Raw genomic sequence first — 20,319 nt, 5'->3', positions numbered from 1 at the left:
TCATGAATAGACAATACTTAGAGTTTCTCTCACTCAAAAGTGAAAGAGAGGCTGGTGGACATTCAGAGATTCCCTCCACCCTCTCTCCCTCCTGTTTTCCTTCCTCCTTTCTCTATTCTTTCCTACCCTCCCTCCATCTCTTCCTTCCTTTCTTCTTGGACACAGAATAAGGAGAGTTTTTATTTAAAGTCTAATACTAGAAATTATGTAGGCATGTAAAATCACCTCACATTGGTGGTAGAAGGGGAGGAGGGCGGGGGGTGGGAGTGAATGGGTGACGGGCACTGGGTGTTATTCTGTATGTTAGTAAATTGAACACCAATAAAAAATAAATTAAAAAAAATCACCTCACATTGTAGTCCAGTCCTCCAGCAGGGCGAAGATTCCTGACAGCATTCAGTTATAAATAGTTTACACTCAACTGGTCAGTCACAGGGGAATATGGGCAGTTTCAGCCCTCTGGATCACACACAAAAAGTCTTGGTTTGTTCCTTTGCACATTTACATTAAGCCCATTTCTATTCATCAAAAAACTCAAAAGCATGTTCAAGAAGAGGCGACCGAACACGAAGCAATGAATAAAAAAGATTCTGCACATGCACAATAAGCATATTTGTATCTCACTATGTCCAAAAGGAATTTTTTTTAATTCACATGCTTTAATTGTGGTGCTCCTGAAGTTATAATCTCCAATAGGAGATTCAATAAATGTTTTTCATGCTCATATTAAATGTCGAAGCCATAGATTTATTATTTCAGATATAGTGAGCAGTATTGTTGGATAATAATGAACCCCCAAAGATTTCTTTGCTCAACTGTCCATTTCAAAGCTCTGGGTCATCCTATATATTTCCAACTCTGCTAATAATATTAGAGAATCTAGTATACAGAACTTCAATTTCCAAGTAAATTTTACTCATTTCATATGTGCTTCATGAATTCTGAGTGCTTCTGCTGAAACTTAGTGCCAACAATATTTGCCCAAACCTGACTCAGAACAGCTATTGTTTTGGTTTGCATTAACTCTTTTCTTTTTTTTTTTTTAATTTTTATTTATTTATGATAGTCACACAGAGAGAGAGAGAGGCAGAGACATAGGCAGAGGGAGAAGCAGACTCCATGCACCGGGATCCCGACGTGGGATTCGATCCCAGGTCTCCAGGATCACGCCCCGGGCCAAAGGCAGGTGCTAAACCACTGCGCCACCTGGGGTTCCCACATTAACCCTTTTCTATAACAGAGTATATATGAATTTTATTACAGCAAGGGTGTTTTCTTATGCCCTAAAGAACTCAGGGGAACAGCATCTTCTGTAAGTATCATTTTCCAGCACAGATTCTGTATTCCAACTAGGCTTCATTAAAGACACAAACTTGAGGCTGTTGAAATAATCACTACTTTTCTACTTGATCACTATCAACTAGCGACCAACAAGGTCTGGCCTCCACCCACAACAAACCAAAAAGTCTGTCAGTCTTGAGAAAAGTCGTCCAAATTGGTTTGGTGTGGTGGGAGGCAAGCAATAAACCAAAAGTAAATAAGTCCTTTCTGAAAGTCTTAGAGGCTATGAAAGGAAAATGAAACAGAGATAGTGACTCAAAGCAGAACTTTTAGATAAGGTGGTATATAATAAGGTATCAGTTGTAAAGAAGGTATAGCAGCATATGCCAGCAGGATTGTTTTTGGGAATCAAATAAGGACGTAAGTGGAAATTGAACCAAATGTCTGCAACGTAGCAGAATTTTGATTGAATTATGATTGCCATTACTTTTATTGTTTTTGTTTGCTGATATTGTTATATGATAGAAATAAGAAATTAACAGAAATGACAAGGACCTTCAAGAATTTTTAGGATCAGGACCGTAGTAAAATATGAAAAGATAAAGAAATCATCAATAACCCTATCTGTCCATGGATATTGAATTAAATCCACACTAGGGAAAATTATATGTTTTTTCTAATCTATGTTTCTCTAATTAATGGGAATCAGTCATTAAAGAAAATCAAACTAAAATTTTTCAACTCCATATTCTTCATTATCCTGAAACAGTTTAATTCTTCTATGTTAAGGAGAGCTTTTATTCACTAAAACAAAACTACCTTCCAAGAAAATCTATACAACACCAGGAATAATCATAAAGATATAACTTACTAACCAGCAACCTGAATTACAACAAGCAGAAATCAGAAAAAAAAATTTATTCTATTTGCAATTTAAATCTTGAACTCCAAACCACAGTAGTTTGATCTAAACTTTATTACATGGTTGTATGTGAAGAAAATATGTAAAATATGAACATAATATAAAACAGTAAGTAAAAAATACATGCAACTCTTAAGCTTCAGAGAAAGTTTCTCATAGTATAAATCAATGTTGACTAATTCTTCATTGAGCAATATGAACTATTCCTGCAATAGAAATTAATGGTAAATTAACTTTATTTCACAAAGTAATTTCAGTTGGACACATGAGAATAGTAAATCTAGGTGAATGTCCCAGATCAAATTTAAAGGATTCTAGATTTTGAATCAAGTAATAGAGTGAAGGGAAAATGTCTTTTCATAACTGCAATCCAGTAATCAAAAAAAAATATTAAATCCTACCCTGTGAAGATATTATAACATATTGTAAAACCATTTGCTTTTCTTTGCCTAAAAGGATAGTTTGAAACATATTCTTAAATTTCTATAGAGAGTTTATCACTGAGAAATTCTTTCAAACAGATATTTTCCACCTAGTTTTCATCTAATCCACATATGAGTTGAATTCCAGGCTTTTAAGTGTAAAGTGGATGCAAATTTTCATTATTATGAAAGTACTCTCTCTTCCCATTAAGATCTAGAATTCTTTTTCCATAACTGATTCTCTAGCCATGTGCAACCTACCCGTCCCCCAACAAAAAAAGATGCTGAAGTTGGCATATTACCCAAGCTCTTCAAGAGATGGCTGTTGTAAAAGAAGTATGTTAGTGAGGACCTATATATAGCCCATTAACACAAAATTAAAATTTGGTAGGCACCACAAATTGTACTACTCTCTATTTCAAAGAAATAGCCATTTTGCCTTTTTTACTTCCTCATTTAACTTTAGTCTTTTCTATTCATTACCTAAAGGCAATACATATTTCTTTTGTTATGTCACTATTTTTAGGGATCTCGCATTCCCTCAAATGTTCATTACTCAGAGGTAGTCTAATCCTTAAAGAGTATAGTGTTCAAATATCCCTGGAAACTTATAAAGCCCATTATGAGCAGGTATAATATGAATTAATTTGATCCTGTTTGTCAATAATAATTTCTAATGAACTCAAGGTAGTCTTAGGCAACTAAATCTCACAAGGTTGTCACCCTGAGGCAGGCCTACATAATGAACCCTGTGTAAACAGCTGTTGTGATATTCCTGTAAAGTTAAGTGGCTGTAAAGTAGGTGTCTCCAGAAGGAAACACAGCTTTAACTTGCATGTAGTACCTTTTATTTCCACACATGAAACATAAAATAAAGCTTCACTGACCCTCTACACATCCAAGAACTAACTCTGTCTGCCCTTTCAGACTTCTTCAAAGTACCACCAGGTCATCTCCCATTGATCATTTGTTAACACAAGCATTAGAGATAGAGTCCAGGACTGGATTAATAATGAGTGTCTTCTCACTGGAAGATGCAAACATGCACAAAGACGTGTAAACTGCCTCTTTTCCTTGATGGTTACTTTCGAGACTCAACACCATAATCCAGGAGGATTTTTTCAAGCTTTCAGTGTAGTTTTTGTTGTCCTTCTGTTTTAAAATCTTACAGCTCTGGACACAAATATGGCCCCGTTGTTTTAAGCAGTGTGTCAGGAGTCTTATGGAGAAGTCATATAGCATGAAGGAAGTCTGGCACTTTCCAAATGAAAATAAATAGTTCCTTGCTCATTATTAAGGAACTAATGACATAGACTATATCAGTATTATCAGTTCTAAGTTACAGTAACAGAAAAGCATCATCTATCACTGAACTTATGGCAGCCACGTGCTGACCCATGACACACTCGAAATGTGGTGCTATGATTTATTCTCTTGTTCACTGCATTTGAAGAAATTTTTCAATCACAGGAGCTCATTTTATTTTACTTCCTTTCAAAATTTATTTTCATAATCCTTAGTAAAAATATAAAACACACTGATATTTATGCTGTTATGTTTAGTAGCAAAGAAAAACAACATTTTATCATATGCAGAACAGAAACTGAACTCCCCAGAGACTCTCTGCTCTCAGTTCTTGTCAGAGGAACATGCTTTACTGGAATGTAATTTTGAGTTTTCTCTAATAATACTACAACTAAAATATTCTTCATTCTCTATCTGTAGTACATCATAAGATTTTTGTCCAGAAGCTTTCTTATCTTCTTTACAATGACTTTCTGTTCTGCCAAACTGAGCTAATCAAGGAGTACAGATGTGATGAAAACCTTTTTTGGCTACCATCCTTCTGTAACAAATCTATGCTTAAGAAGTCATCCTTTCTGAGAGTGGTATAAAGGCATTTACTTGCAGCAACAATATAGAACAAACTATTTTTCTTTCTTTTTTTTTTTTTTTTTGAGGGGTGGGAGGAACACACACATGCCTATTATGTGCTCTCATATATAAGACCTAGGGAAGGCAATGTAAGATCAGAAACACAAGGCAGCATGCATGTACCTAGTCCATGTAATCAACTGAAGCTGGAATCACTGTTTTTCGTTTTGTTTTGTTTTGTTTTGTTTTGTTTTTTTAACTACGCCAGGAAGATAGATAGTCGTCAGGTGACTCAGAGAATGGAGACTTCAAAGACTCAGGTTAGGGTATTTGGCTGTCTTCCAATGAAGAAGAAAATGATTTAAAAATCGCTTGAATTATCTGCATAATTACCCCAAACACTTTCATCTGAAACGTAGAATAATTGATAGCAGGTCTCCATCAGACATGCATTTCCAAACTACTGTACTGCAATACTGTGAGTATTTCTTGTCATTCAGTCAAGGGATTGCTAGGGAAGCTATCCCCAAAGGTAGGTGGAAATGCCTCTGAAGATAAAAAGATGGCATCATATAGAAATAAATTATCCCCCTGCCTTAGCTTCCCAAATAAACTGGAACTGAACAATAAGAATGAGCTCTTTGAAATCAAAAGTATCAAGGAAAAAAGGAAAGCATATATACAAAGACTTTCCTCTTCACCCACGTGAAATTTTTAAATATAAATTCATGCCTAGTGAAATCAATTATCCTTAACATCTACTGATAGGAATAAAAATTGGAACAAAATGGGAAATTTTAGTATGAGAGTTTAGTCAATCACATTGAAGATTTTTTGAACAGAAGGGATCTTCATATAAACATGTATATGCATGCACACATTTTATCAAGACAGTAATTATTTTGCCCATAAAAATACATAAATTGTTTCTGAGATACAAGTAAAAAATAGTCTCCAAAATCTCTATAAATTTGTAAATGTCCTAAGAATCCTATCATAGACTACTTCTCACCCTAGTAAAATTGGTTCCCTTTGTGTATGCCATGGTTTGACACACATGTAAAATGTAAACAAACATAATGAAAACCTGAAAGTATAATGAAATGTCTATGTAAATTTATCTGTCCTTAAGATTATTTTTGCATAAAGGAAAATACTGGAAGAGCTTTGAGCTTATTTATTTAAGAGTATTACAAAACTTATGTAATTATAGCACTTAGGGGGCATCTTTCTTTAGAAATGAAGTCACTACAGATCACAAGGTCTTCTCTCAATTCTTGGGTCTGCATGCTTTCAGCACCCTGCTGCCAAAGTACCGTCAATCACCCAAATAGAGATCTATAGTTCAATTATGACCTGAAGCAAGATTTCCATTACCCTGTTTCCCAAATTGGAAAATAAGATGATTATACTACAGTCTAACATTAGTGAATGTTAAGGATAATGCATAAGTGAGTGCTTTTCCCCAAAGACGCCTACAACTTGGGGCTAAACAAATGCTAAATAACAAGGGAATAATAAAAAAGGATTTTAAAAAGTGATTTAGGCAACCAAACTCCACTGGCTCTCACAAAATATTGAATGAAGTACTGTTATGTTTTACTATACAGTTCCTCAATACATGAAGTGATTCTCATAGACGTCAAGCATAAAGAGACGAGTTCTGGTTTAGAAATATCATTTGTTTTGCTAATCATGTACAAAAATCAACTTCACATATAATGCTATTAATGAAGTGCTCAGTTGAGCAAAAACTATAATTAAAAATAAATACAAATCAGAATTCTTTTCATAATGAGAAATGACAGTATCATGATAAGCTGGTAATTTGTGAGTATACCGAAATCACTACACCAATATGAAACAGTTCTGAGACTCGGATTTCATTCCTCACCTTTTAAACAAAATTATAAGGAAGGAATTTCTGCACTGAAAATTATCCTACTTGATTGTCGCTATGCTCTAACTAGCTTCCACAAATCTCATGTTTTGGGGGTGCTGAATTTGGAATTTTTTTTTTTTAAGAAAACTATATGACCCTGCTTTACTTTATTCCTATGGATCTCCCCACATAGCACAAGCCTCAAATCTGAAAACAGTAGAAGAAAAAAAGATAAAAGTCCAAGACTCCCTCAAAATCTGCCTAACAGCATATTTTAGGATTTGGGAGAAAAAAAAGAATTGTGCTATTTAAGTTACTCTTGGTTTCTCTAAAAGAAATTCATTGCAAGCTTAATTTCATAAGGGATGGAAATAGTACATGATTTCAGATCTGCAGGAATGTTCTCTGTGTTCAAATATAAGGTCTTGAACATGACAGGGACACAAAATAATATCAAATCTACTCTCTTCTTTCTTTCTCTGTACCTATAGCTATTCCTATCATAAGGGCAGAGACTCTAAGCCAGTTTGAGAATCTCAAAATATCTGATGTGAGAATCTGAAAATGCCAGAATCTAAGGAAATCAATCTCAAATGATGGTATCCATGAACTGTATGGGTATCCATTACATTTCAGCACATAAATTCAGTACAATAACAAAAATAATTTTGCTCTAAGTGCAACATGCTTCTGTATAATGGCAAGTGTATAGGAAATCTCTATGGGATTCATAGAATATTAATAATCAATTTGTACACAATAGTGAAAATTTTATTCGAACCCCACATTTTGCAAAGAACTAAGAGAATGGCACAGCAAAACTCTGACCCAGAAAACAGGTTTTCTTATTCTACAACACTTAGCTGCCTTTGAAATTTCATTTGCATAAAACTTTTTTTTTAACCAGATAAGGAGAAACAAATAAGAAAAACCAGGTACCCATCTAGTTGAAGGAAACACCTTTCTGAAAAGCTAAGATGATGGTTGCTATGTTAATAAACACTTGAGAGAAAGTAGAGTTTACTAGCATTAAAAGATAAACTGAAGAGTATTAAAATTTCAAGTTCATTTGAGTGAAAATCCATTCCAGTAGGGCAGCACCAAACTGGAAGCACCTCCACTGACAGGCAGTTGAAGAGAGACTTATAGAGACAATGTGGGAGCAAAGAAAGAGAATTATTGATTAACTCTAGTTTAAAGTCGCCTTGGCTGGTTCTCGTAGGTTTCTATTTCATAATCTTGAGGCATTTGCAGGCTTAGATTCTGGTTTGCTTACAAGGGCCTCTGGTTATGGGCCACTTCAGTCTAACTGTCTCCTTGTTTAATTAATTTAACAAGACTGGGCTTCAGAGGCAAAATGAAGGGATCTGAATATACATCTGAGAGGGTGTGAACTGGCAAGTCATTTAACATTTTTGGCCTTATATATAGAGTAAGGATAATAATAGTGTCTACAAAAAGAGCGGACATGAGGCTTACCTTTGAGAATACATGTAAGGTATGAGACCAGTGGCACAGGACATGTTTGGCATTGATGTATTATTATTATTAACTGCTACTACTATACCCACCATCTTCCTGAGCATTTCCCTTTTCTCTGCCCATTCCTTAGGCAGCTAATATTGACCATGAGGGCTGAGTGCTATCACATCACACTTGGGGATTCTTCCCACCTCGCAAGCCAATTTGGATTCGGCGAGAGCCAAGGGAAATAAACCTAACTGTGGCAGGCCTATAGACTGAGATGACAGTGGGGGAATTTGCACTAGAAATAATGACTAAAGTCTCCAAATTTTCAATAATACTTTAGAATAAACCACCTTTGCATGAGTCATTTCATCTCTGAGGGCCTCTACCACTTTATTTCTAAGAGAAGATGGATGGTTCAGAAAGTGAGATCTTTGGAGCCCTTTTAGGATCAGATACTCTGGGCAGGAAAGCCAAGCTGGGTACCATCTAGATCTTTCCAGATGTCTGCCTTCCCACACTCTCTACCACCACCCTACCTCCTGTGCTAACCAGAATAGATCTTCTTTCCTATGTTTGATTTAATGTAAATACAGGTAAGACTTTATGTGAACAAAGGGTTTTATGTTCAAACTTAGGTTGAGAACAAATGGATCTCTATAACCATTTCCACCTAAGAATTTACAACACCAAAAATAATGCTGATTTTATATGATACCAAATATATCCAGGTGGCTGAAACTTCAATAGTATCAAAAGTCCTTCTCTCTCAGGGTGCCTGGGTGGCTCAGTCGATTAAGCATCTGCCTCCAGCTCAGGTCATGACCTTGGGGCTCTGGGATTGAACCCCACATCAGGCTCCTTGCTCATCAGGGAGTCTGCTTCTTCCTCTCTCTCTCTGTCTCTGTCTCTGTCTCTCTCTCTCTCCCACTGCCCCTTCCCCAGCTTGTGCTTGCTCTCTATCTCAAATAAATAAACGTAAAAAAAAAAATCCCTATCTTCCAATTTAGCAAATAATCATAATGGTTATATTGTATATATGTCAATATTAATATTTACTGACAACTCATTTTTTTAATATTTTATTTATTCATGAGACACACACACACACAGCAAGAGAGAGAGAGAGAGAGAGAGTGAGAGAGAGAGAGAGGCAGAGACACAGGCAGAGGGAGAAACAGGCTCCATGTAGGGAGCCCAACATGGGACTGGATCCCTGGTCTCCAGGATCATGCTCTGGACTGAAGGTGGCGCTAAACTGCTGAGACACCTGGGCTGCCCAGACAACTCATTTTTCAATCAAGGGAACTAATCCAGGCAATTTACTTACCCAGTGCTTAGTATGCCTTAATTTGATGACTAAGGTAACTCTCTTCATTTACTACTGTGTAGATATAAACATGAAACAAAATAGCAATAACTCCAGGAAATTAATCTGACAGTGTTTCAAAACCTCATGACTAGAATGCACTGACCCTAACATGTTAATGACATAGGCCTAGGGTGCTGAATATAAACTTGTGATCAATTACATACAAAGGTTAAAACTGAGTAAGTCAGTTTACCCACAACTATTTTTTAGACATCTTTCTAAAAACCACTCATGTTCACAGAGATGTATATATCTTTTAGAAATGGAAGGAACCTTAACTGTCATATAACCAATTCCTAAATTTTAATAATCTATAACTTGAAGTACAGGAAAGTAAGATGTCCTGTCCACAATTACAAGATCATCTAGTAACTTGACCCATGTTTCATATCCAAAGCAAATTTTCTTCCCCTATATCGATTTTTTATTAACAGATGAATACTATAACGTTCACTAGACTATTCGAGATAGTTACCATTAACTACTCCCTGAAGGTTGATCTACAAATTCAAACAATTAATTAGTTTTGAAAAACTGGAAAATAAATATTTCTCAAGGAGAAATGAATACTCTTTCACAGAAATGCATATAGTATAATTCAACACCACCTTTGGGATATGGAACCTTCAATCAGGATCAAGGAAAGATTAAGTCTTACAACAGAGGAATATAAAGTCACATAATGGGAAAATAGAATTTAAGTTCCTTACACAAATGAACTTAGCTAGTAATTTGCTATAGAAGAAAAGGAAAAACTGGGCATTAATGTAGCCATGGCAACTTCCTATCTTCACCAATTTTTTAACTTAAATATCCAAATGTTTCTCTTCTCCTGATTCTATAGTCTTTATAATACACATAATAAGATACAGGAAAGAAGGCACGCTTTGTTCTGAAGCTTTAACATTGTAAAAATTCATCTGAAAGACAGTGGATTTTAAATCTTCTTCCCCACCATGTTTCCTCAGTATAATTTTTTTAAATTTGTTTTAAAGATTTTATTTATTTATTCATGAGACACACACAGGCAGAGACATAGGCAGAGGGAGAAGCAGGCTCCCTGCAGGGAACCCCACGTGAGACTCCATCCTGGGTCTCCAGGATCATGCCCTGGGCTGAAGGCAGGGCTAAACCGCTGAGCCATCCAGGCTGTCCTCCCCAGTATACTTTAGTTGTTGTTGTTTTTTCTTTTTTTTTTAATCAGCATCATAACAGAACACAGAACATCCAGGCTGCTTCTGTTAGATGGCCAGAACTAAGCATCCCCTCTTTGGTACATCCACGGAGAACTGCATAAACTTTTATCATGTCAAGTCTGTTGTACAGCACTATGCATACCCTCGATAACTGCAAACTTGGTGAGTAGATATTGCCTCTGATGTACTGCTGACTCTCCAGCAGCTACAACAGTGCCTCCCCAAAAGTAGTTGTTCAATAATGCTTCTTAAGTGATAAAACACAGATGAAGCTAAGGAAAAAAGAATTTTTTGATTTAGGAAAAGGAAGCTTTCGCCCTAAAAGTTTCCACATATAATTATGTCTAGAAACAGTTTCTCTTTCTATTTAGATTGAAGAAGCCTCAAGTTATAATGAGTATCCGAAGGTATTAAAAATATTGTAAGATTTGAGAAGTCCTAACATTTCTTTCTCTCAATATCCTAAACTGTTAAGTTTCATGTTGTTGGCCAGAGTAATTATACATGTGTTATACATACAATTTGAAACATAAAATGTTTTAGGACTTTGACTCTTTGTTAGGTAAAATCTACATGGAGAAGCCAATAAGAAAAATGAAAGATACTGTGAAAAAAAATTTAAAAACACAAAGCACTATGTTGAATTAAATTCCACAACTTAAAATGCTTTAAAAAAAAATTTTTAGGGACACCTGGGTGGCTCAGCAGTTGAGCATCTGCCTTCGGCCCAGGGTGTTATCCTGGAGTCCTGGGATCGAGTCCCATGTCGTGCTCCCTGCATGGAGCCTGCTTATCTCTCTGCCTATGTCTCTGCCTTTCTCTCTGTGTGTCTGTCATGAATAAATAAATAAAATCTTTAAAAAAAATTTTTTTAAAGGTCTTCTGAACCAACTCCCCCTCCACACACACACAAAAGCCTTAACTGTCAAATTTTATTCTGTCAATGAAAAATAATCTTTAATCTGTAAATTTTTAGAAATCTTATGAGATTAGAAATGAAAGCACAGTGACTGATACGGTAGGCCCTCAGCAAACATTTAGGGAAAGACAGATGGAAGAATAAATGAAAGTAGATAAATGATAAGTTCTAATGAGGGCTGATGTTGAACTTGTAGGACTCATTCATTCAAGTCATTTAAAGTCATTCAAGTCATTTAAAAGAGCCTTTCTATAATACATTTCCCTGAGATGTCAGTTTTCATTCCTGGTGTCATTAACGTTATCTTCTGAACTCTTACAATACTCAATTATAGTTTATTTTGCTTTAATATATAATAAAAGTTCAGTCGCCTTTAAGACTAAAAGAATGTACAAAAATGACCTTCTAAAATAGTTTTACATTTAAAAAGCAACTGAAAAGAAAATAGTTAATTATGAGCTTGTTCTTAGCTCCCATGAATAGGACCATATACATGAATGTCCACCCTAAAAAGAGGAGAATAAGTTATTGACAATGCATACACTGTCAAGAGTATATACTGTAACAAGAGTTTGTATGGCTTATCTATTATTTCATCTCATCTCTGCATATGTAGAGATATGCAGTGTGGATAATTAGAAAGAGATGCCAAGCCTAAACACAAAACTTGGGTTCTATTGTTACCCATCATTTATTAGCTGTGTGATCTCTGGCTGATGGATCTCAATACTCTTATAATAAAAAAAAAAAAAAAGGGAATTTAAGTTATCTTCCAGCTAACCCCACAAGGTCATTATTAACATAAAATAAACAATGAATAAGAAAAGGCTTTAAAAACCATAAAGCATTAAGATATAAGATATTATTACTGCCTTACTATCCTGAAAACAATCTATGCCAAAGAGTCCATTAGTGAAAGTACCATAATCATTTCCAAAGACATGAGAAAAAAATCAATATTATAATGAAGAAAGGCAAAATTTCCACATCTCCATTGTGCTTCTCATACTGACAGTTTCTTCCTACAGATCTGGAGAAATAAAATTTGACTTGCTCACTACTATAACAACTCTCCTTATTTTCAAAAGCTTCCAGAACAAATCTAGTTCAAATGTGGTTGTTTCTGGCATATGGCTATATAAATAATGAAATGAGCTCAGAAAAGAGTTTCTAATTAAACAAAGATATAATTTAAGAAAAGAGAAGAAGAATTTCAAACTGAAAAGTGGCATTATTAGGTTAATGTCCCCCAAAATAAGTTTTCATCTTAAATATTTCTAATCCTGTAGGTAACATATGGATATAGGCCTCCCTTTGCTCTACCGGAGAAAGTCGATTTAACTGATTAATTGGCAGAAGTTATGTTTTCTTAGTTTTCAACTGACTGATTTATGGGAACATGCAGAAAAATATTTTGTACTTTGTACTTTAGGCTTTTTCTCCATTTTGGAAGAAATAGGAAGTAGATTTCTATTTTAGTTGTATTCAGGTATCCTTCCTATGCACTCCCGTATCAGCTATACAGTAAATTGTAACCATCTGTTTACTTGTGCTTCTCCCTCCAGACTAAAAACTTAAGGAGGGATGAGAACATGTCCAGGTTATTTTTTATTCTCATGCTATTAACACAGTAACTGGAACACAGAAGGTACTCATTAAATGTTGACTGAATAAATTAAGGAATAAACTGCAGATATAATATTAGACTGACTTTTCTTTAATGCCTAATGTTCCTTTGGATTATACTCAAATTTAGTCTTTGGATTTTAGTAATATAGGCAACATGCATTCTGTGTAATAGATTTATGCAAGTTAAGCAGCTGAATATTGAAATTAGTAAATTAAACAGATTGAATTGCTTAAATTATATGTAGAGAAGATGAATATATACATTTATTAATATAACTCAGTTATCCTTTCATTCAAAACATTTCTGGAGAATTTACTACATTCTAATTACCATGCCCAGGAGCTGAGAATGGAAAGGCAGACAGGCCTCCAGATCTCAAGGAGATGAATACTGGTTGAGGCAGAGAATCAAGTAAATATTCTGACAGAGATGTGTGCTAGGACCATGGGATCACTGTGGATGGCAGGGAGGTACAGCCAGAGGGGAGGGGTTATACAGAAGGCTTCACAGAGAGGTGATGCATGAACTAAGGTTTGACAAAAACAGAGTTAGCTTAAGACAAAGAAACAGGAATTCTAGACAGGGAGAAGATGAGGTGCCCAGAGCCCTGCTGACAGAGTGAAGGCTGTCTGCAGAACTGCAGAAGATGAGGAGAAACAAAGAGAAAGAGAAGAGAGACCACAGATTGTGGAGGGTCCTATGGGCCAAATTTAACAGGAATCTTCAGTGAAGAAGGAGCTGTAGGAGATTCTCTTCTAAAGGGACTCAGTCTACTTACAAGAGATTAGGAATAATAGCTAGAAGGTCCGGTTTAAAACAAAACAACAAAAAAGGACTCAATCATAAACAAATAATGGCATCTTACCATTTGCAAACAACATTGATAGACCTAGAAGGTATTATGTTAAGTGAAGTAAGTTACAAAGAAAAAAAGACAAATACCATATGAATATAAAAAGTAAAACAAATGAACAACAAAACAACACACAAATAGACTCATAGATACAGAGAATGCACTGGTGGATGCCAGAGGGGAGATGGGTGAAATAAGTGAAAGAGAGTAAGAGGTATGAACTTCCAGTTATAAAATAAATAAGTCACAGAGATGAAAAAGTACAGCATAAGGAATATTATCAGTAATATAATAACTGAGTACGGCAGTAGATGATAACTACACTTACTGCAGTGAGCATCTTGTTATGTATAGAACTGTTGAATCACAATGTTATATGTAAATGAATATAATATTGTATGTCAACTATACATCAATTAAAATAAAAAATTTTAATTAAAAAGTGGAATTTTCCACTAAGGAGGGCACTTGATGGGATGAACACTGAATGTTATACTATATGTTGGCAAATCGAACTTCAATTAAAAAAAATAACAAAAAAGTGGAATTTTCGATCAGCAAACAGATGAACTGATGAAAAAAGAAAAGCAAAAACACTTTTAATTCAAGATAACTTAATATGTTATCTGAACTTCATGATCCAGTTTTTAGATAAAATAATGTCTCAGGGAACCTGGTTGGTTCAGTCAGTAGAGCATGTGACACTTGATCTTCAGGTTATGAGTTTGAGTGTAGAGATTACTTCAAAATAAAATCTTAAAAAAAATCACATCTCTAAAAGGATAAGATGAAAATAATTAGGTGTGACTTTGAAATGCAAATTTTTTATAATTTTGAAAAATAAATATTTTACTTAAAAAAATGCTTCTCTCTCACTGTAGAGACTACATCTTCAACTATATTTATCCCTGTCACTGAAGCACCTATCTTAGAACGAGTCTACAGTATTTGCAAAATGATCATTCAGCAGACCACTATTGCTGGTAGGCAAAAAGCCCCAGAATGAAGAGCCCAGGCATGCTCCAGCTGTCCTGTAGATTTGCAGGAAGAGCTCACCAGCAGTCCAACTGATGGAGTATTTATCTAAAAGTAGTATGGTATTTTAAAATACAGCACATATCAAAACTGCAACTTGGTTTTGGATTGCTTATTTTCATGTGATAAAGACATAAGTATCCATTTAAAAGAATGAATGTCTAAGTGCCTGTTTTACTGATGTAATAAAGTTACTTCTTAATTGTTAGTGACTAATGGAACATAAGTTATTTTCAGGGAAAAATAAAAGTCAAACATTAATCTGAATTTCAGTAAAGAATGACAACATACAGGCACATCTATGGCAAGTTAGACAATCTCTTCCAAACACTGGGAAATTCAAGTCACTTTACACAAAGGAGACTAGGGAAAGAAATATGAATGAAAAAGGGGAAATCCAGCTAAATACCACTACTTCTCGGTCATTTCATGAACATGAATTTGTTTCTAAATGTTGTGTCCTGGGGACCCGAGGAACCATAGGCTAATTCATCTGATTGTAACTGAACAGTATTATTTACTTATAACCATTTAATTTTTCTTCTCTAAGAGAAAAAAGCAAGCCACCATCACTGAAAGATTTTTCATCTTTTTCCCTAGAACTAATTGTCAAAGAGAATGACAAATATGATAAACAAAATTACCAAATGTGAACAAGTAAAGATTGGAAGTAACAAAAAAAAAAAAATACTGGAAGCATATTCATTACGTTTGATATAACACCAGCCTTCTAAAGATTCAGTTTCTTAGCCTGTCCAATGTGTGGGCCAAGGAGTCATAACAAGGACAAAGTCATCAAAACATATTGAATTAATTGTAAACTCTAAACAATTATATGTAAGAAAATCACAATCAGTTAATGGATATTTAATTATGGTATTTTTTTCCTTTGGACTAATTCTTCTTCTCTTTTTTCTTTTATGTTCCATTTTATTATAGTCAGCATCATGCTGCTATTCCTGCAAGTATTGAACAAGCATGGGATTTGAATATTACACTCCTAAATAAATGAATTGCTCAATTTCCTGTGACCATCTATACATACTCCATCTTCAGAAAGTTTACCAATATTCTACCATAAAGGGGACAGTGATCTTTTTTCCAATATGCATGACATTTCTGGACAAGACAATTGTGACACGAGCACTTATTTCCATGAAGAAAAACTTTGCAGTTTTATGGCATTCATCATTTGACAAATGCAACTATTTTCCTTATCAAGCAACTCTTACTGAACTTCCTAGCAGTAACTGTGGAATCCTTAAGGACCCATTAAATTTCTGAAGAAGGAAGCTAAGATGAAGGACATGCCACTCCGAATTCATGTGCTACTTGGCCTAGCTATCACTACACTAGTACAAGCTGTAGATAAAAAAGCGGATTGCCCACAATTATGTACATGTGAAATCAGGCCTTGGTTTACACCCAGATCCATTTATATGGAAGCATCTACTGTGGATTGTAACGATTTAGGTCTTTTAAATTTCCCAGCCAGATTGCCTGCTGACACACAGATTCTGCTCCTACAGACTAACAATATTGCAAAAATTGAATACTCCATAGACTTTCCAGTAAACCTTACCGGCCTGGACTTATCTCAAAACAATTTATCTTCAGTCACCAATATTAATGTAAAAAAGATGCCTCAGCTTCTTTCTGTGTATTTAGAGGAAAACAAACTAACTGAGCTTCCTGAAAAATGTCTGTCTGGACTGAGCAACTTACAAGAACTCTATATTAATCACAATTTGCTTTCTACAATTTCCCCCGGAGCTTTTATTGGCCTACATAATCTTCTTCGACTTCATCTCAATTCAAATAGATTGCAGATGATCAACAGTAAGTGGTTTGACGCTCTTCCCAATCTGGAGATTCTGATGATTGGGGAAAATCCAATCATCAGAATCAAAGACATGAACTTTAAGCCGCTTATCAATCTTCGCAGTCTGGTTATAGCTGGTATAAACCTCACAGAAATACCAGATAATGCCTTGGTTGGACTTGAAAACTTAGAAAGCATCTCTTTTTACGACAACAGGCTTATTAGAGTGCCCCATGTTGCTCTCCAAAAAGCTATAAACCTCAAATTCTTGGATCTAAATAAAAATCCCATTAATAGAATACGGAGAGGTGATTTCAGCAATATGCTACACTTAAAAGAGTTGGGAATAAATAATATGCCTGAGCTGATTTCCATCGACAGTCTTGCTGTGGATAACCTGCCAGATCTAAGAAAAATAGAAGCTACAAACAACCCAAGGTTGTCTTACATTCACCCAAATGCATTTTTCAGACTACCCAGGCTGGAATCACTCATGCTGAACAGCAATGCCCTTAGTGCCCTGTACCATGGTACAATTGAGTCTCTGCCAAACCTCAAGGAGATCAGCATACATAGCAATCCCATCAGGTGTGATTGCGTCATCCGTTGGATTAATATGAACAAAACCGACATTCGATTTATGGAACCAGACTCACTATTTTGCGTGGACCCACCTGAATTTCAAGGCCAAAATGTTCGGCAGGTGCATTTCAGGGAAATGATGGAAATCTGTCTCCCTCTAATAGCTCCTGAGAGCTTTCCTTCTAATCTGGATTTAGAAGCTGGGAGCTATGTTTCCTTGCATTGTAGAGCTACTGCAGAGCCACAGCCTGAAATCTACTGGATAACACCTTCTGGCCAAAAACTCTTACCTAATACTCTGAAAGACAAGTTCTATGTACATTCTGAAGGCACACTAGATATAAATGACATAACCCCATCAGAAGGGGGCCTATATACTTGCATAGCAACTAACCTGGTTGGTGCTGACTTGAAGTCTGTTATGATCAAAGTGGATGGTTCTTTTCCCCAGGATAACAATGAATCCTTAAATATTAAAATAAAAGATGTTCAGGCCAATTCAGTTCTGGTGTCTTGGAAAGCAAGCTCTAAAATTCTCAAATCCAGTGTTAAATGGACAGCCTTTGTCAAGACTGAAAATTCCCATGCTGCCCAAAGTGCTCGAATACCATCTGATGTCAAGGTATATAATCTTACTCACCTGAACCCATCAACTGAGTATAAAATTTGTATTGATATCCCCACCATCTATCAAAAAACCAGAAAAGAATGTGTAAATGTCACCACAAAAGGTTTGGACCCTGATCAAAGAGAATATGAAAAGAGTAACACCACAACCTTTATGGCCTGCCTTGGAGGTTTACTAGGGATTATTGGTGTGATATGTCTTTACAGTTGCCTCTCTCAACAAATGAACTGTGATGGTGGACATAGCTATATGAGGAATTACTTACAGAAACCAACCTTCACATTTAGTGAGCTTTATCCTCCTCTAATCAACCTCTGGGAAACAGGCAAAGAAAAAAGTACAGCATTGGAAGTGAAAGCAACTGTTATAGGAGTGCCAACAAATATGTCCTAAAAACAACTAACTAAACCTACTTCAAAGAAAAGCTTAAGACTGCAGCTGTGCTTGAAAAAAAAAAAGGCAGAGAAATATTGCTTTCTAGAAAGAAGTTTAAGCTTCACCAATGCTGCTCCTGACCAAGGGAAATATGTACAAGTTCAGCATTTTAATTAACTGGCTTCAAAGGGTACTGTGGCAACCAAATAAAATAATTCCATTTTCTAGAACTTTCATGTAACTTTTATGTCTGGACTACAGTTAAAGTGGACAAAAACATTTCTGTATTTTTTTTAAGTATATAAGAGTAGTTGAACTGAGCAATACCTCCTCCTGTGTTGTATTACACATATTAGCCACGAGTTTTTGCAGTGACTAGGTAACTTGAATTGACACGTGGTGTAATAAAATGGACAAATTCTGTAGAGTAGACACAGTGAGTATGTGGGCCTCTTTTATAAGAAAAAATACATTTTGGATTAAAACCAATTGCTTTTGTCTTGTTTTTGTTTCTAAATAAAGAATAATTTCTGGGAAATGTCATCTGACCAGGTATCATTTAAATGACATTTTTTTAAAACTGTTTTTTTATAATGAAATTTGGTATCCTAAGACACTTTTATTGGGTTCTGTAATTACATTTTTATAAAACACAGAAGTGAATTTAGAGTTCTTTATCAGTATTGAAAGGCAATAACAACATTCTTTAACCCTATATTGACAGAAACAAATCCTCAAGGATATCACGTATTCATTTAAATATTTTCTTAACAAGCAGGTTTTAGAATAGATTTAATTGATAAGTTCACATAATATAAATCCAATATCTGAGGAACTGAAATTTTTATTTTAATAATTAATAGTAACTCAAATGAAAGCTGCTTGCTTTGCAGAAAATATTGCCAATTTTTTCTAGGATTTATGATTTAGGTCTAGTATTCAAATCTCTGTGATTCTAAACACTTAATGTGCCTGACTGAAGTAATAAGCAAAAAATCTAATAATTTTCTGTGCTGCAAATGTAACAACCACATGAACTCAAAAAAGGTAGGTTTATATACTTGTATAGCAACTAACCTAGTTGATGCTGACTTGAAGTATGCTCTGATCAGATTGAACGGTTCTTTTCCTCAGGATAACAATTAATTTAAGAATTTTAGAAGATTAGGATTTTCTTAAGACTAGAATTTTAAAACTTTAAACATACTGGATTATTAATAGAATAAGTTTTTCAAGTACAATTTTCTGAAATTTTCCCTTTTATTTGGTTCACTGTCATATAAAAATGACATAAATCAGATAATTCCAGAGTTTAATAAAAATTTGAGAGAGAAGTTTTGGTAATAAAAGAAAAAGCTTCTAAGACTGATGTAGAGTAAAAGAGGGGCATCCAGGTGCACAGGTGATTGAGTGTCTGACTCTTGGTTTCAGCTCAGGTCATGACCTCAGGGTTGTGAGAACAAGCCCTGACCTCAGTGCAAAGTCTGATTAAGTTTCCTTTTTCCCTCTCCCTCTGCCCCTCCCTCCCATGAGTGTATGTGTGTGTGTGTGCATGTGTGTGCATGAGTTCTCTGTCTCTAATAAGTAAATATTTTAAAAACAGAGTAAAAGAAAAAGATGAAGTGTAGTTCTCTATGACTATATTTAAGACACCTAAAAAACACAGCTTAAAAAATGAGAATAACTGAAGTGCCAAAAACATTCCTAATTATTTAAAGAATCTAAAATAAGAAATCTAAAGATTTCATTTGCAGAAAATAACCAAAATCTTTTAGGGTTTTAAGTCATATTTCCAAACAAAACCCACAATCCTGCAAAATAAATGTATTTGTGTACAAAACAATATCCTGAAACAATAAAAAAAATCTAAGATAATAAGCCATACTTTTTACATGCAGATCACTTATCTCTACAAAGCTACAAGGCTTCCATGTTAATTGCTGCTGTGCCTGTTCATAATCAAACATTTAACTTTTCTTACAATAGCTTGGTGCATGTTATCAACATGTCACTGGCCTGTAAACACTTCCAGCACTGTAGTCATATCAATTTATTTGT

The 20,319-nt window shown here is 35.1% G+C and overlaps 2 protein-coding genes across 7 annotated transcripts in view; one reads left to right on the top strand and one right to left on the bottom strand.

Annotated features, from left to right (window-relative positions):
* LRRN3 (leucine rich repeat neuronal 3) overlaps positions 1-18,804 on the top strand; it is a 35,293-nt gene extending 16,489 nt beyond the window's left edge. Inside the window, exons 2-3 of one of the 2 annotated variants that reach the window (XM_077856150.1) lie at positions 10,426-10,579; positions 15,794-18,804. In XM_077856150.1, the coding sequence (XP_077712276.1) occupies positions 16,153-18,279 (2,127 nt within the window). In that variant the 5' untranslated portion in view covers positions 10,426-10,579; positions 15,794-16,152 and the 3' untranslated portion in view covers positions 18,280-18,804. The remainder of the gene's footprint in view (positions 1-10,425; positions 10,580-15,793) is intronic. The other variant, XM_077856149.1, reaches the window with a different exon arrangement.
* The window catches only part of IMMP2L (inner mitochondrial membrane peptidase subunit 2), an 845,985-nt gene that overhangs the window by 420,168 nt on the left and 405,498 nt on the right, over positions 1-20,319 (bottom strand). Inside the window, exon 5 of one of the 5 annotated variants that reach the window (XR_013356508.1) lies at positions 17,653-17,723. The exons of the other annotated variants lie outside the window; for them this stretch is intronic. The gene's annotated coding sequence lies outside the window, so the exon portion shown is untranslated. The remainder of the gene's footprint in view (positions 1-17,652; positions 17,724-20,319) is intronic. 5 annotated transcript variants of the gene reach the window in all.

This window comes from Canis aureus, chromosome 18, assembly GCF_053574225.1.
Source record: "Canis aureus isolate CA01 chromosome 18, VMU_Caureus_v.1.0, whole genome shotgun sequence".
NCBI lineage: Eukaryota > Metazoa > Chordata > Mammalia > Carnivora > Canidae > Canis > Canis aureus.
This window is presented reverse-complemented; position numbering and strand designations above follow the sequence as displayed.